At 40.5% G+C, this 16,249-nt stretch overlaps 1 protein-coding gene across 1 annotated transcript; it reads right to left on the minus strand.

Moving 5' to 3' along the window:
- Nucleotides 1–3,072: 3,072 nt before the first annotated feature.
- Nucleotides 3,073–15,886, minus strand: ZBBX (zinc finger B-box domain containing). The gene is made up of 16 exons (XM_050978225.1): nt 15,819–15,886; nt 15,203–15,316; nt 13,985–14,078; nt 12,857–12,902; nt 12,610–12,716; nt 10,012–10,186; nt 9,029–9,149; nt 8,379–8,515; nt 8,064–8,167; nt 7,644–7,747; nt 7,026–7,057; nt 6,329–6,606; nt 5,531–5,690; nt 4,854–5,009; nt 3,805–3,937; nt 3,073–3,148 (listed from the first exon to the last, which is right to left on the minus strand). Exons 1-16 carry the CDS (start codon nt 15,884–15,886, stop codon nt 3,073–3,075), a joined length of 1,905 nt encoding a protein of 634 aa, XP_050834182.1.
- Between the last annotated feature and the right edge of the window lie 363 nt (nt 15,887–16,249).

Genomic DNA, 16,249 nt, shown 5'->3' on the forward strand with positions numbered 1-16,249 from the left:
GACCCCTGGTAAGCTGGTCTGGATTTTGAGCACAAGGAACATTCATTTTACCCTGTCAATCTGCTCCTTAATGGGAATTGGGTTGTTTGATGAGAAGCAAGCTCATAGATGTGGGTCAGGGTGTGGAATCACATCCCAGCCCCTGGGCAGGGTCAGGCTGATGGTTCACCCGGCCCTCTGACCTTCCCTGAAATGCCCTTGATGAAGACAAGGGGAACAGTTTGGGAATTCCAGCACTTGGAATCCTGTGGCATTGATGTTATTCCCCTCTGCCCTGCTGAATATCACACTGAGAGCAGAAAATGGCCACAGACAAGTCAGACACCAGCAGGTGGAGCCTGCCAGGCTCCTCACCAGGAATCCTAAAATACTTCAATATCTAGTGAATGTGATGTCCTCTCTCAGAACCCAAACTGATGGCCAAGTCATTTCCCAGGGTTTCTGTTTTATACAATCACATTACCAAAAGTCAACACAAAAAGACAAACTCACCCCAGAAGCTCCAAAAAATAAACTGGTCTTTCATTTTCCACCTCCTTCTTTTCTCTCTAAGTGGACTGGAAAGATGATTTTTCTGTGCAAATCCCTCGACACTTGGGTATGGATCAGGATCCATACAACAGGCACAGGTAAAAATAAAACCTAGAAAAAATTAACATTATCCTTTGTAGATTGTATTGATATCAAGGAATCATAGAATGGCTTAGGTTGGAAGGGACCTTAAAGATCATGCAGAGAATTACATTAAATCACATTCATAGTAATAAACAGCTTTCAGCCTTCCAACACTAAATTTATTCTGTTAGCAACAAATGTATCACAGAATTACAGAAATTCAGATACTCTTTTTGGTTGTCTGTTTAGGATATCAGTTCCACCACTATAACTTAAACAGAGGGGGAAAAAAAAATACCACAAAATGCTTCAAATGTTTTAAATCAGGAAGACAAAAATGAGATATATTAAAATGACCACTGCCTAAACAGAGATCACCAATACATCAAAGGGAGTTTATTGCTAGCCCAAATTTTGTTGCAGGTGTTATCAGAAGCTTTTTCTTTTCTTTCAAGCAAAAGGGATGGGAAGGGAAAACTTTAAAAATCAGATGTTGAAAGCACTCAGTGACTTTCTGGTTATCTCCAACAAGCCCAAATTTAAAGGATTACCCTGCCTGCTGAGGGCTGGAGGCACACACTGCAGCAGCAGCTGCTTCATCAGTTTTCCTGTTAAAAAAGCTTGGGAACAGCATGGAAGCAGTCAGGCTGTCTGTGCCTCTGGAATGAGTGTAATAGGAATATTTGGAAGAGTAACTGAAAAAGAAAGGTTACATTGATGAGAGAAAAGCTCTGGCCTCCATCTCCAAGGTAGAACTCCTGCTTTGTGATTTTATTCTCCCAATTTCTGACAAAGAACTGCTGTAATAAAACATCAATATATGGTAAACTCTATAAAGAAAACTGAGGTGGAAAATATGCCCTCACCTTAAAGGCAAGAAATGAGGCAGGAAATCAAATCAATGGTCTGTTCAGCCCGATGCCTCTAGTTTGTATGAATTAGGGTGGCTGAAGCACTTTTCCCTGTAAAAGAAATTGTTGCAAAGATTACAGTGTTGTCTGATATTAGTGCAGAGCTGCTGGGGGTGGGCAGATAACACAGCAGAGTCCTGGGGTGTGGGGAGAATCCAAAGCAGAGTGGGTTTAACTGCCAGAAACCAAATCAGAGACTGGAATGCTTCCACTGATCCATTAGTGAAGGGCACCTGCCACCTCTGAACACAGAAAAGCAGAATTTAAAGCTTCTCTTCCTAAAGATAAGTTTGAGGATAACAATTTCCATGAATTTAAGAGCCCTGCCAGGCAGTTCACCCATAAACATTTAAGAACAACTGTCAGACAAAAGCTTCTAATTAATCCCACTCTCAAAGATTCCCAACACAAAAAGAAATCTTTGTCACTGCTTTTGATACACCTTTATTATCAAACCTAGGGGAGAAGGGGGAAGTTTTCCTTAAAAACCACAGTGAAGGAAACAAAAGCAGGAAAGAGTCAGGCACATGAAGGGAATGAGAACTTTCAAGCTGCTGTGTCTGAGGATCCTAAAGATGTTAGTGAAAGATACCATTTAGGTAATTTCAAAGCCACTCAATTACTGGGTACAATTAAGCATCTCCTCAACAAGAGAGCAGAAAGTCCCCAAACCCTCTTTACATCAAAGCACCATGTTGGCCAAATGACCTTTTACAGAAATTATATTAATTGCATTAAACCTCACACTTTCTGGGGAGGAGGAAGGAAAAAGCTTTTTATACAACACAAATACAGCAAGTTCAAAAGGACACTTGGGGCTGTTTGTTAAAATTCCAACCACCCAGGATGATTTTAACTGCATTTCCTCTTTGTTCTTTTAATTATCAAAGGTCTGTTAGGCAGTAACTTCCAGCACAGCTGGATTTGCCTGGACACAGATCCCTCTGAACTGGAATTCTGCAGCAGGGAAAGAAAGGGAATTCACTCCCAATTGATTCTGAGCAGAGGTTTGCTGCTGGTCTGGCTTCCCTGCTGCAGTTAGGATGAAATGAATGTGGCAGGAGAAGTGAAATGTACAGAGGAAAGCTGTTAAATTCTATTCTGCAAGGTGCAGTCCCTTCTAAAACATCTGGCAAAGGGTACTTGACCTTAGAGACTCCTCCTGTGCTCCCCACCACAAACCTGATCATACAGAAACCCCAATTTATCCCATCAATACCCCTGGTGTGCCACCTTCCAGCTTGGCCACATAAAACCACATCTGGAGACACAAAATTCCACCTGCAGACAAGAAAACTTACATTGAATTAAAAATAATAAATAAAACAATCTTAAAAATAGCAGCACAAGAGAAGCTCTTTTATTCTGTTATTTCTTCATAGTAAAAAATTTTAAAAAGCCAAATCAAGGTATTTTAAAGAAATTTTAATGACAACTTTACAGAATATTCCTCAGTAAATGATGTCTTGAGCAGGACATAAAACACCTCTTGATCTTCTTGGTTCTGAACCACACAAAGGTGGAGACAGAACTGAGTTTTCCATGTTCACTGCAATGCCAGAACCTGCTGCTTGTCCTCCAGAATTGCTTCCTCAGCATCCATTTGGCTTTCCTCCCAGTCCCTTAAAAGAAACACAGCCCAGTGACTTCCAGTGCCTCCAATCCCCCAAGTTCTCTGCTTTAAGCCCTGCTGACATATGTGAACATATGTTGAACTAAAAGGCACAAAAAAAAAGCTTTTACTGGAGATGTTGGCAGTACAAGCTACTCTAATTCAGCTTTTCCCTGAGTTTTTGTCACAAATCTCTGAATCAGCTCTAATCACACAGCATGGAGTTCCTTCAGTGCTCCTCTGACTCCTGCTGGGTAGGAGATCCCAGTAAAAAACCAGTGAGACACAGAACTTTAGGAATTTCCTTTGTTCCTGTCATCTCCTCAGTGTCCAAGGCAAAATAACAAATACATGGTCAGCCACAACCCAAGAATGCAGATGATTTTAAAAGATTCACCTCTAGTAAATAAATCTCAGTGTTAATGCACTGAAAAACCCACAGTCCCCAAATTTATCATTTGGGGTCTAAACAACAAAACAGATCCCTCAGTTGTGACTCTGAGCTGCCTGAGAAAGGGCTTAGGACACCAAGACCCCACAGAGGCCATGCTGACTTTAATTGTGCATTACAAGAGAGTTGGGGCTGGTTTTATTTCAGTTCTGACATGGTTGGCATCTTGAATAATCTAAAACGTCATAAAAACACAGCCAGCAAGTGGAACTTACCCAAAAATATCAAATGTGTCGTGGTCTTTCAGCTCCAGGGTGTTCTGGAAATCTGCATTTCCAGAGATGACCTCCACAGCTCTGCTGGAGGAGGTTCCATCTTCACAAGCTAAGCTGGAATGACTTTCAGGGCCTGAAATGTCTTAGGAGCAAATATGAACAAAAAGATGCAATATCTCCAATACCAGCATGAAAAAAATTCAAAATATTGAAAAAAACTTGCCATTAAAAGCCTCAAACCAACTCTAGCTAATGAAAAATATCACTACAAATTAAGATTGTACTTTCCAATATATTTGTAACTTCTTTATGAACACCTATAAATTCACCACCTCATACTTCAGAAGTATCTTTCAGAAAGAAATACATGATTTAAGTATTCTGCACAATGCCACAAATTTTGTGTGAGGGGAGACACTGAAAGATTGCAGAAAGCTCTCAAGTTTGGTTCCTTTTTTTTTTTAATTTAAACTAACATGAATAAAATATAGACCCTTTCCAATATTTTCCTGAGATTCAAAATTGACAGCTTTGATTTCTGCACACAGCATTATTTAAATTAAAATGTCAACCTGGTTGCTCATGATGTGAGAAATAATGCAGAGCTACATTTCTTGGGATGGAGACAGTTGAAATTGAGAAAGGTAACACAAAAGTGCAGATCCAGTTATTACTTGTGTCCCTGTTTCTTAGAGTTCATATAATCAGACTTGCTTCTGTAGCAGAAGAAATCCTTTATTAAATCACTCCCAAATTGTACCAGAGACTACCAACACACAAATACAGAAACTTCTTCTAGAGGGTTTATCCTCTAAATATTCAAGCTAAGAGGGGAGGAAAAGGGCAGCAGCAGAAGCAGAAACTAAGCTAAATAAAAAGAATTCTTGGTGATAGCTGAAAAGAGGTCATTTTTAACTCCAAAGCCTATTCAAAAAAAACCAAAACACAAATACACAAATGAAGATATAGAAATGACAAACTCAGAGTGTCTCCATTTTCCACAATTAAAATGAACCCAATTAGGAGCTCAGAGCTGTGGCTGTCCCTACCTGGCCATGGCCTCCATGCTGCCATCAGGTGAGAAAGTGGATTTTGAGCCTGGAAAGCATTTGCAGCTCTGTTCAGCTGACTTTCCAAGACACCTTGAACCACAGAGTCATCAGCATTTTCACTCAGGCTCCTCTCAGAAACCCACTGCTCATCTCCTGAAATCCAACATCATTAGAGGAAATGATTTGCAGGTTTTGTGTTAATATGCATTTACTCTTCTTTTATTTTTGCTGCATTTAATGTGGGAATTAAAGCTAGGCAACAAATTGTTTACAGATATGGAACAGACTAAAAGCCTGATTTCAAGGGATATATTTAATCAGATTAATGATGCTCACTTGTTGTTTCATATACACCATGAAAAACAATTGGAACCTCATGGAACTCTATTATCAGGGGATATTTATATAAATAATTACATTATATTTTATATATTTATAGATTATACAGAATACATGCTATAATATATACCATCATATACAGTTTAGGCATCATTATAAAGATTAAATTTATGGCACTAGATTGCCTCTAAGTAGGGAATTTATTTTATCCTTGCCCAGCACCACTTGTGTGGCATGACTGTCACCCTGAAATGACTCCTAAAGCAAACTGGATGGAAGGGAACTGAAAAATGATAAATAAATATATTTTTGAGGATTTATTCACACAACAGTACCTGGAAAGGGGATCCTCCTGTCCCTAGGGCTGGAGGCAGCAGCCAGGGAAGAAGGTGCCTCCAGCTTTTCTTGTTTAGGGTTTGCACCTACAACAAAGAAACCTTCAAGTCCCTGATATGATGTAGAACCACATTTCTGTCTTTTGGCTACATCCTGCAACTTGAATAAAACAGAGAGATTACAAACAGGAAACTTTATAATTGCCCCTGCAAGTTCAGATCAATAAAATGCTCTTTTCATAGAACTCAGACTGGTTTAGCCAGCTATAATAGATATTCATGAGAATGATGGTTTTGCTCAAGATATGCTTTAAAATCCTAAAAACTTCTCATGTTGGGAGAGCTTCAGTCTGTTCTTTCACTAGGGACATGAAAAGCAGATTTGCTTTGGGTTCACTTCTGGGTACATAAAGGAAGGTGACCACTGTTTACCAATGACTCCAAATCCATGTCCCAACCTTTTCTATTATTTTTTGCTTTGATTTTATTTTCAGAAAATGAGGATCTAAATAATTTGTTAGATAAGACAGAGCACCATTTTTTGGTCATTCAGACAATAGGTGAAGTACTGTTCATACAAATATGGTAAGAGCTGCTTGTCCAACACCTTTTTTTTATGTCTGAGACAGAGTTTGTTCTCTTTTTCTTTTTTTGAACCTTACAGAAAACCTGGCACCACAAAGTGGAGCCTTTCATCCCCTTCATATCAAACATGGCAGGCAGTGACAATCCCCTAAACCTAAAGCAGGTAAAGCAACATCCCTAATCTATTTAGCAGCTAAAGACACCATAACTTACTGCTGAAGATTTTGTAGTTCCAGGCAAGACCAAGCTCTGACTGTTGCAGACCCTGCCCAGCCCTTGTGGCTCTCTCCTGCTCTGCTGCAGTTCTGTCTCCAGGAGAGCTCTGCTGCTCCTCAGGTCAGCCCCAATGAGATCTTTGCTCACCCCCTCAGTGGGGTCAGAGATCTCCCCAGGGAGTTCACAGGAGCTCAGTGGTCTTCCCCCAGCCTTTGGTTCAGTGCTCTCCTCCTGCACTGCATTTATTTCAAGATCACTGCAGACAATCAGTTTTTCTATAGTACAAAAAACCCATGAAAATAGCAATACTTGTAATAAATAATAATTGTAAACTCCAAGTCAACTATGTTTTCTTCATGAACTTAAAATACAAAATCCCCATTAAAGTTAAAGAAATGCAATGGTGGAAAATTAATAAAATTTCCTTAAAAGCATTCTAAGGTTTGAAATCCATCCTACCAGGCTGTGAATAATTCTCTAAGTTGGTTTTCTTTGTTCCAGGTATCAATCCCAGTACTCACACAGCCCATCAAACTGCAATCAAAGCAAATTGGGATAGCCCAGAGAATGGGACATAATTTAATGACCTTTAATTATTTTTCAGCCCACCATAGCTGACTACCCCAACCTACATGAGAATGATGAACTGAACACATTTATGTATTTTCAACAAAGAACAACGTCTCACATTTACCTTGAGAAAGTTCTTCAGGAGAATCAGGATTTCTGTTGAGAGGAAAAAGTAAAATCTATTAAGTTTCAGCTGAGGAAGTTAAATGGAAAGAAGACTTTCCCATTTTACCCATTTCTCTTTTAAGGGCTTGGTTCTGTGTTCTGGTCTGCAAATGTTGAGCTTTGATAGAGGAAGGGAAAAGATCAGAAGGATACAAAAAGCAAACGAGGTCACAGTTAATCCAATAAATGTTGGGAGATCAGAAGAATTGCAGACATATCAGTTATTGTTCTTGTCTGGAATTACAAGGTTAGTTAAGAGTCTCTTAAGTGCACAGCACTGATCCATGGTAAATCCTGTGAGTCCCTGCTCCTGCTGAGGTAAGAGCTCAGAAAAGAGAATTTTACTAAAATTCAGGACAGGCAAATGCAAAGAAATGCACCTTACCCATCTGGGTTAGGATTCCAAAGTGATGCCTCTATAATTACAGGCAATTAATATTCCTAAATGGCTTTGGAACACTGCACACATAATAACTCAAATCTAACTGCCTGCATAGAAAAGCCCCCATTTCTTAGGAACTAGCACAAATTTGGGATGATTTCCTTTCCTCTCCCACAGTCTCTGCATTTCTGATACCTTCCACCCTCCACTGGGTCAGTTTTTCCTTGCTTATTCATCCCCACATCTCCAGTTTCCTCCACTGAAGAGTTTGAAGATTCTTCCAAGTCCTTGCTCTGAGACTGAATAAAAAACAAAAAATAAAAATTAAAATAAAAACTAAAATTTTAAAGATAAACAAAAAAAAAATTAAGAGTGCTGAAAAGCTGCCAGACTTTATGAATCCCATACAGTGCAGGTCCCTGAATGCTACAGAAAAAAGTACAGGGAATTTTTGGAACAATCAGTTTTCCACATTTGTATGGGAAACAAACAATGCTCCAGTATTCTTCCTTATTGGAAGTTATTTAACTGCTGCTACTTTAAACATTTAAGAGATCAAAACTTGAACAAATCAGTTCATTGTTGGGACTCATCAAGTCCTTTATCAGCACTCACATCATCAAGGAACTCAATTTTCAAAGAGGACTCTGCATCTTCAGGAACAGTGTTGGATTCCTCAGCTCTATAAATAGATGCCCAGTATTTCTTCACCTCTTCATCTGGGAAATAGAAATAATTTCATGCATTTCAGTTTCTCCTGTTCAAAACACACTCAAAAATACAACATTTTTATTCATTATGGAAAACCTACAAATTTCTCCTTTTATTATTGCTGCTTTTAGCAAACTGGTGAAGAGTAGAAATGCTCAGCAACCATAGAAAAATCTCAAGGAAAAAGTATTTTAGATTGAATAAACCAATCTGTTACACCTGTTAACTCCTCGATGTCATCATCACCATCATCATCTCCTTGTCCTCCTCCTTCAGCCCCAGCCTGTTGAACACTCAGGGCTTGCACAGGCCTTGAATCTTTCAGGCAACTCGCAAAAAATTGATCGACTGGAGTTCTGAAACAGGAAAAAAAAAATCAATCTTAAAAAGTCATCTTTTTAAATATATCACAAAAAAAAAAAAATAAAAACAAAAGGGAAAAACCCTACCAGCCAATTTACTGCAGCAGCATTAACTAACTCCTCCTAATTTCATTGAGGGGACTTTGCTTCTCAGGAACTCATAAAACAACTCTGGAATGTCCAGAAAATAATCCTGAAAATTCCTTTTCTCTATAAAACTCCTGTAGCAAATGCCCCAAAATCAAGTAATCAAATATCATTACCATTCTTCAAATTCTACAATAAACTGAGAGCAAAGAGAATCCCTCTAAATACTTCCTCTGCAGGAATTCTGAACTATCAAGTGATCAAGTCTGCTTCTAATCATTATTTTATTAAAATAAAGCCCCCTGTACACACTCCCCTTGACTCTTGGTAGTATATCTAATATTTTGGAAGTTTCATCTGGATTTTTGTTAATTAGCAATTTCTGAGTTCTTTCATTAGGAGCAGCAGATTCAACAATACCTTCTGTATTTCTTCAGCAGGAGTTTCTCCATGTAGCTCAGACCATCCTCCTGGAATTCCACATGGATGGGCTCCTTCAGAGCACTCACATTGGTCTGTACCTCACAGTTCCCCACAGCTGCTGGCAGAATTAATAAAAAAATAATACAGCAGTTTAGGTTTTAAATGTTCTCTTTACCTGCATTATTTTTGAATGAACATCACATTTGGGTCTGTGCTTAGTTCAGTCTTTGCATAATTCCAAAATGTAAGTGGCCAGCAATATTATATTTACAGAGCACAGGCAGTAGTGGTGGCAGCCATAAAAACTCATTTATTACAGATTACACACTGGAACCATAGAAAGAGTAGGGGGGGGATGGAAATTCATGACTCCACAGATCAAAATCCCACAGAAAAGAAGAAAAAGGAAAAAAATCAGTTTAATATTATTTTGTACAAAAAGCCACAGAGAAAAACCACCATCCATGGACTAGAGGAACAAGACACAGATTGGATTTGCACAAATCCAATCAGACCAGAGGAATTTTCCATATTTTTCCATGCACACTTCAGCTGATTGCAGCTTTTCATTGGCACAAAGAAATATTAAGAGCTTGTGGAAGGCAAGCAGAAAATGTACTTGGATGGAACACACAAAATCCTGAGCCCTGCACATTCCTTGCCTCAGTTTAAACGTGGTTTTATGTTTGAGCACTGCAGTTGATGCTGAAGTGCCCCGTGAGACACAGAGCCATGGCAGGGTTCAGGGACATGGGCTGGACATCCTGGCCACTGCCAGAGAGCATTTCAAAAACTCAGCTAAACACTCTGAGTATCATTAAAAAACCCTCCAGAGATGATTGTTGTTAATAAAGGCACACTGAGAAAGAATGAAATGGGTTTTCTTAGCTTCATAATATCTGCCTTCATTAATCTAAAATCTAACTCCCCCAAATGGCTCCTATTGTATTTAAAATGTCACAAATCAGAACAAACCATACCTGATGGGACCTCACTGGCACACAGACCTCCTCCAGGCTCACTTTCACCTCTTCTCCACTGAAGCAAAGCTTCCTGGAAAGACTTTGCAGATGCCTTCTCATCAAAGGCACCACTCAGCAGCAATCCTTTGTCCTGCTTTCCAGGGCTTGCACTGCTTGATGCTGAGGCTGGTTCCTAAATCAGTTCCACAACATTACTGATAAAGCATTTCTGAGGAGCAGCAGCATTTTTAGTGTCAGCTGTGGAACTGCAGCACTCACTTTTCTGGGCTCAGCTGAGCTACCTGGTAATCAAGATCACTCTCATTTTATGTGATCTTGCTCACAATTAACTGCAAAGATCTATCAAGAGCTAAATAAGAAAGACAAAAGTTTTTATTACCAAACACACCAAACCCCTACTTTTAAAGGTTTCTGGTATCAGAGCAGTGGCCATGGACACCCACATCCCATGTTTTGGATATAAAGCCATGGACACCACATCCTATGTACAAGGGAATTAAATGAGGCATTTAATGCAGCATGTCTCATTCAAAGGAATTTATGAGCTATGTGCTTTACTAATGAAGAGCTGCTTATTGAAGCTTCCCAGTGGACAGGGGCACATCTGGAGAGGTCAGCAAGAGAAAAATGGTCATTTAAGGGGTAACTGGGATAGTCATTAATACAGCAGTCCAGGAAAGTCTAAACTGTAATTGATGAGATTGATTGAGAACAGCTACAAAAGGAGAAAAACAGTCCTACACTGCGACTTTCAACCCAGTGGTTTTTCAACCTTTATTAGAAAAAAGAAAATTACTGTGGAAGGTTTTCATTACCAACTCTTGGATGATTATCAAGCAAAACCACCAAAATAATTTATGTATTTATGGGAAAAAATCCTTTGTCTACATATTCTCCACATGAGTGACCTGTTCTTACCACAGCAAAGCACAAAGGTACCGGCAGAAAGATGAGTCAAACATCAGCAGCCCCTACACACTCAGGATGTTTTCCCAACTCCTTCTTTCCACCTGTCCGATGCTTTAACTCATCCAGGGGCTGGCTGTACATCCAATGGCATTTGTGACTCGCAAAAGCAATAAACGCTGGCTGTTAAAGGTGTCAGTGTCTGCATGCCCAGGGCATTCCCCGATCCTCTCACCGCAGTGCGGGGTGAGCACGGCACAAAGTTCACTGTGCGAGCAGGGGATCAGCAGGGAACAACTCGAACGACTCGCAGTTCACTTGCCCCCAGCAGCACGGATTTCCAGCCCCATTTTTGCTCCGGCTGGATCCCGGCCAGCGCGGGATCCCCCGGGATGCCGAGAAGAGATTCGCCCCCCCCCCGGGATGCGGGATCCCCCGGGGTGCAGGAGATGCCCCATCCCCCGGGATGCGGGAGCGCTCCGGGATGCCGGAGGTGCCCCATCCCCCGGGGCGCGGGAGCGCTCCGGGATGCCGGAGGTGCCCCATCCCCCGGGACGCGGGAGCGCTCCGGGATGCCGGAGGTGCCCCATCCCCCGGGGCGCGGGAGCGCTCCGGGAGGCGCGGCGGCCGCAGCGTCCCGCGGGGGCGCAGCGCCCTCGGGCGGCCATGCCCGGCACTGCAGCCGCCCCCGCGCTCCGGGCCCGGCCGGGATCGCTCCCTAAAAACCGCAGGAAAAAACAAAACGCGCACGATCTGCGCTGCTGGCAGTGTGCGAAGGTCTTTGTTCCGTGAGCGGTAATAAAACTCGGAGCACGGAAGCAAAGTCCCCGCGGTTTTGTTGGCGGATTCTTTTAAATTCCAAATCCGCACGTATTTTTCCCCAAAGGAAAAGCATTACAAAGACACACAGAAAATATCAGTTCCTTTTGAGGGTTAGCAGCTCCAACTGGATTAATAAAAATGGAAAAAAAAAAAATCACATGGTGTATTACAGGGTGTGGAGGGGATCTCTCTAAGAGAGATTCTACTTTTTTAGAATAAAAATGTTATTTTCTTAGTCAACAGTGCAAATTCACATAAATTACTTTAAAATCGAGATGAGGCTACACCACACTTTGGAGGCTGGGTTTCCTATTTATTATTTGTTTCCTATTTCCTACTTGCTAAAAGGCAAAAATACCCTTATTAAATAGAAATCACCTCATACCTGATAATTGAAATTTCCACTCTAACACAGCCAACAAGGGGCCAGCTTGGAAATCACTCAGAATTCAACACATGCCCTGGGCTTTATGTAAGGATTTAAAATTACACAACATTCATGGACCACTTAATTTTGGCCCCTTGGCCTGCAACCACACACCCTACTTTAATCACAGAGAAGTGTTCTTTAGTTAAGGAGGAGATCAGCCTCCTTCAGCCATGACCACATGCTGGGCCAGTTAATAAAAACTCAGTTTAAATAAATTCTTTAACTGTTACCAGTTAAAGAAGTGGTCACTGTTCTGACAACAGTACCACTTAATCTGTTTCCTTGTATTCAGGGAGATCAGTGTGTAAAATTTCTTTTTACTTTATGAGCACTAAGTAATTATCAGAGAGAGAAAGAAAAATGTGTTTCTACAAACTGACACAAAAAATTCTGCACACATTAAACTTTTAAGAGGAATTTTCAAACCCTTTACTTACCAGCAGCCCACCCTTAATTTCAGGTGGTCTATAGGCCACTCCCCTCACTCCCAACTTTTCATGAGCTTCATTTCCTCTTTTAGGCTTAACTGGTTTTTTCACTGGCTCTGAAACAAAACAATCAAAAATCCTGAACTAACCCAGTGTTCCACTCTCTGATTTCTTCAGTGTTTAATTGCAGCAACTCCTACAAAGCAATAATCTCTCAGAAGTTTAGGTTTTATTTGGTTAAGAAAGATGTCTTTACCTTGAATCTCTTTGAGTACTTGTATCTTCACTTTTTGTGGAGAAACCTAGAGGAAAGAATATTTCCATATATCTGTGTAAGGTTCCAATGCTAATGAAAAAACAGTAAGTTTTACAGCATGAAAATGAGTTTAGGGAAATAGGGCATGGATTTAAAGAGAAAATTCCCTGGATTGCTCATGACCACCATGAAGCCCAGGACCAGTTCTCCTCCCCAGACATGAAACATTGTCCACGTGGCCCTTCCATGATCTAACATCCCAGTAATTCATGATTTTCATCACTTTTGCTCCTCAGTTTTTCCCTGCAGCCTCATTGCCCCTCACTCACCCTTTATTTTAATTTTGCTGGTTTTAAAATTCTGCCCCATTCATCTCCTCAGCCACCCCAGCTGAAACCTGAAGTCCTTGAAGCAGCAACAGCTCCAAGTTCCTTGTCTCAGAGAAGGGGGAAGGGAAAGAGGTGGGGAAAGAAAACCTTTTCATTCTGATCCTCTCCTCTCACAGACAAGGAGGCAATTTTATTGAGTTCTCATTTTCTGCCAGTTTAAAAATCATTGCCACAGACTGTTCCCAAAGATAAGTACCCCATTTGTACATACTGAAAAGAAAACAGATTTTTCAAAGATTTAGCAGGAAAGTTCTACATCCCTTCTTTTAGGTCTGAGCAAGGATGTGATAGAACAAGAGTCAATATAAGTGAGTTAAAGGAAAGACTTTAACTGGGGTGTATTTGATCTGGGAAGGCAGAGAATTTGCACTCAAGGCTTCACCCAAAGCCTTTCAGTGTTTCAGATCCATCCTGGGCACCAGCCAGCCAAAGGACAGGCTCCTGATGAGCTCCACCACTGCCAGTGCCACTCTCACAGGATTAAATCTGGAGGAGCAGGGATAATTTGCTGTTTATCACAACTAAAACCCCAACAGATCACCCAACAAAACTTGATGTTCCTCCAGCTCAAAGGGAATCAGAAGCTTGGCATGGAAAAATAATCAGTCAGGAATTTTACTCAGATGGGGCTCAACATTTTTGTTCTACAGAATTTGAAATTTTCCTGCTCTGCAGGATGAATCCAGTTCTAAATCTTGTTTTACTTTAAGCAGCTTTACTTGCAAAGATGGTTTCCTACCTTCTTCCTGTTCTCATCATTTTGTGCCACAGCTCGGGTTTGGGGGGTCCTTGGTCCTGCCTGCCCAGACTTCCAGTGATAAGCACCTAACTTCCTACAAACCAAGGCAAGAAAATACTCAAAATTCAGTCTTCTGCAAGCAAGGGAAGCATAAAATTTTTCCTTTAGCTTGTTAAATATGAACAAAACCTCACAAAAATAAAATTCTTCCCTATAGGACAATCAATTCCCCAAAGCACAAATACTCCCTTCCATTGAAACCTGCTTCAAGTCTACTTTAAAAACAGCAAATACAACAAATGTGTGAGAATGTACTTATTTTTAAACCATTAAATTGGTCCAAGTTCTTACACTTTAAAAAATAAATCTTATCAATTCTCAAAAGGTTGGTTTCAGAAGAATAAAAACAAAAGTACATTTTGTGTGAGCCTTCATTGTCCCAGTTTACTGCAGGACTTCATCCAGCACTGCTAAAAATGCAGGAACTCTCAGATCCTTTCCAGCCCAAACCACTCCATGACTGCAGCAGTGCAAATGCCAAAGCCTCCTGTCCTGAGAGCTCAGCACTGCAACCCTATCAGGGGCTGCAGGTCCAAGGCCTTGAGAACAAAACAACACCACCAAGGAGACAGAAGTGCCACACAGCACCTGGCAAACACTGCCCCAGCAGCTCAGGGCAATGCTCACAGAGCTGCCAACAGCTCAGCAGCACCAAGGGATCCAAATCCAAGGCATTTGCACTCCCAGGGACAAAGAGCAGGCAGAAACTCTAGGAAAAGGAAGCAGGTGTTGCAGGAATTCAGACTCAGATTTAAACCTCACCCCAGCATTTGCCTCATTGCCCTGTGCCTGGTTCCAAGCCCTGTTTGCCATCACGCAGGAGAGGCCACACAAATGGAAAAAGGGATCAAAAATAACAACAGCATCCTCAGCAGAAACGTCAGAAATAAACAAGGGTACAGGAGAAACTACTCTGTCTCCTGCTTGAAAACTAAGGGGACAAATCCAGACAGGGCAAAAAGGGAGAAGAGGGAATACATGAGGAAAACAGATCAAATATCATTTGGGAGTTTCAAATTCAAGTCATAAGGAAGCAAGTTTAACACTGGGAAGAAAGATTGGAGAGAGATCCTCTTCAAGAGATCCCATGTGGGGAGTTGGAGGTATGGAGGGAGCATCTCACTGGATTCCTTTTTTCCAGAGAGAAACTGAACCTACCTCCTCTCTTCTTTTTCTCTGCTCATGTTTGACTGCAGCTGCAATAATCTTCTCTCCATCTCTTTGTTTTCTGTTTCTAACTGAGCTTTCTCCAACTGCAATTCCTTGACAGTTCTGGAGGAAATAGTGAAATATTTGTTAGAAGTTACCTGGAACTGAGTAAGGTACCTGAAGAAGTTTAAAGCAGAAAAACATAAGCTGGAAAATTTGTCATTATAGTCATGTCCCTCCTTTATCTCCCAGCAGGGCTGAAAACAGCTCTGGAAAATTTAGGACAGGTCAAGTGCAAATTCCAGCAAAAAAACTGATACAACTGTGTCTGTACTGAGAAAGGTTTGGGGTACAATTATATTAAAATAAACAATCCACTGATTTCTTTAGTATGCTTGTATTATCCAGTGGATACACAGGGTTGGTTATAAAACCTATAATTTAATCAGAAAGTAGATTAAAGCCTGAGAAAAGAAAGGCTTGTGGATAAAAGCATAGAGAAAATGTTAGAAAAGAAACACATCATGATTGTTCTTGTTCTTGCATTCCCTTAGTTAATGTTGCCTTAAAACTTATTAAAAATTATGAAAACACATCTCAATCCCAATCAGATTGAATCTCTTACTTTGTTTTTAATCTCGCTGAGGTTCCAGCTTTTGAGCCTGGGAGAATTACAAAATCATTGACATTCATGATGCCCAGTATACTTCTCCTAAAAAAGAGAATTGCAATGATTTGGAGTTAGGAACCTGTTGAAATGGGAATTTGATTGAAATTAAAACAGTAAAAAACTCATTACACATCCAAAAACATTCATATATAGAGGGAAATGGAGCACAAAACTTGTTTATATGAAGTGCCAATAAAATCCTAGAGCAACTGAAAATTAAATTTAACTGGGGGAAAAAAACCCTTTTTTATTACATTTATGATACCAGGGAAAAGATTTCCTTGGCTGTTTCATTTGGGCAATTCCCTAAAGTTCATGTGCAAGCAGATTAATATTAACTAAAACTAACTTAAACCCATGGAAAGAACCAAGGAGTAGAAAATTGT

Source organism: Serinus canaria, chromosome 9 (genome assembly GCF_022539315.1).
Source record: "Serinus canaria isolate serCan28SL12 chromosome 9, serCan2020, whole genome shotgun sequence".
NCBI classification, from domain to species: Eukaryota; Metazoa; Chordata; class Aves; order Passeriformes; family Fringillidae; genus Serinus; species Serinus canaria.

Bases quoted from the DNA above. Each gene is read 5' to 3' on its own strand.
- ZBBX (XM_050978225.1), bottom strand. From the start codon at position 15,886: ATGAATGTCAATGATTTTGTAATTCTCCCAGGCTCAAAAGCTGGAACC. The intron at 14,079-15,202 runs GTAGGTTCAGTT...CTTGGTTTGTAG, and splicing joins AGAGAAAAAGAAGAGAGGAG to GAAGTTAGGTGCTTATCACT. The intron at 5,691-6,328 runs GTAAGTTATGGT...GTTTTATTCAAG, and splicing joins GAACTACAAAATCTTCAGCA to TTGCAGGATGTAGCCAAAAG.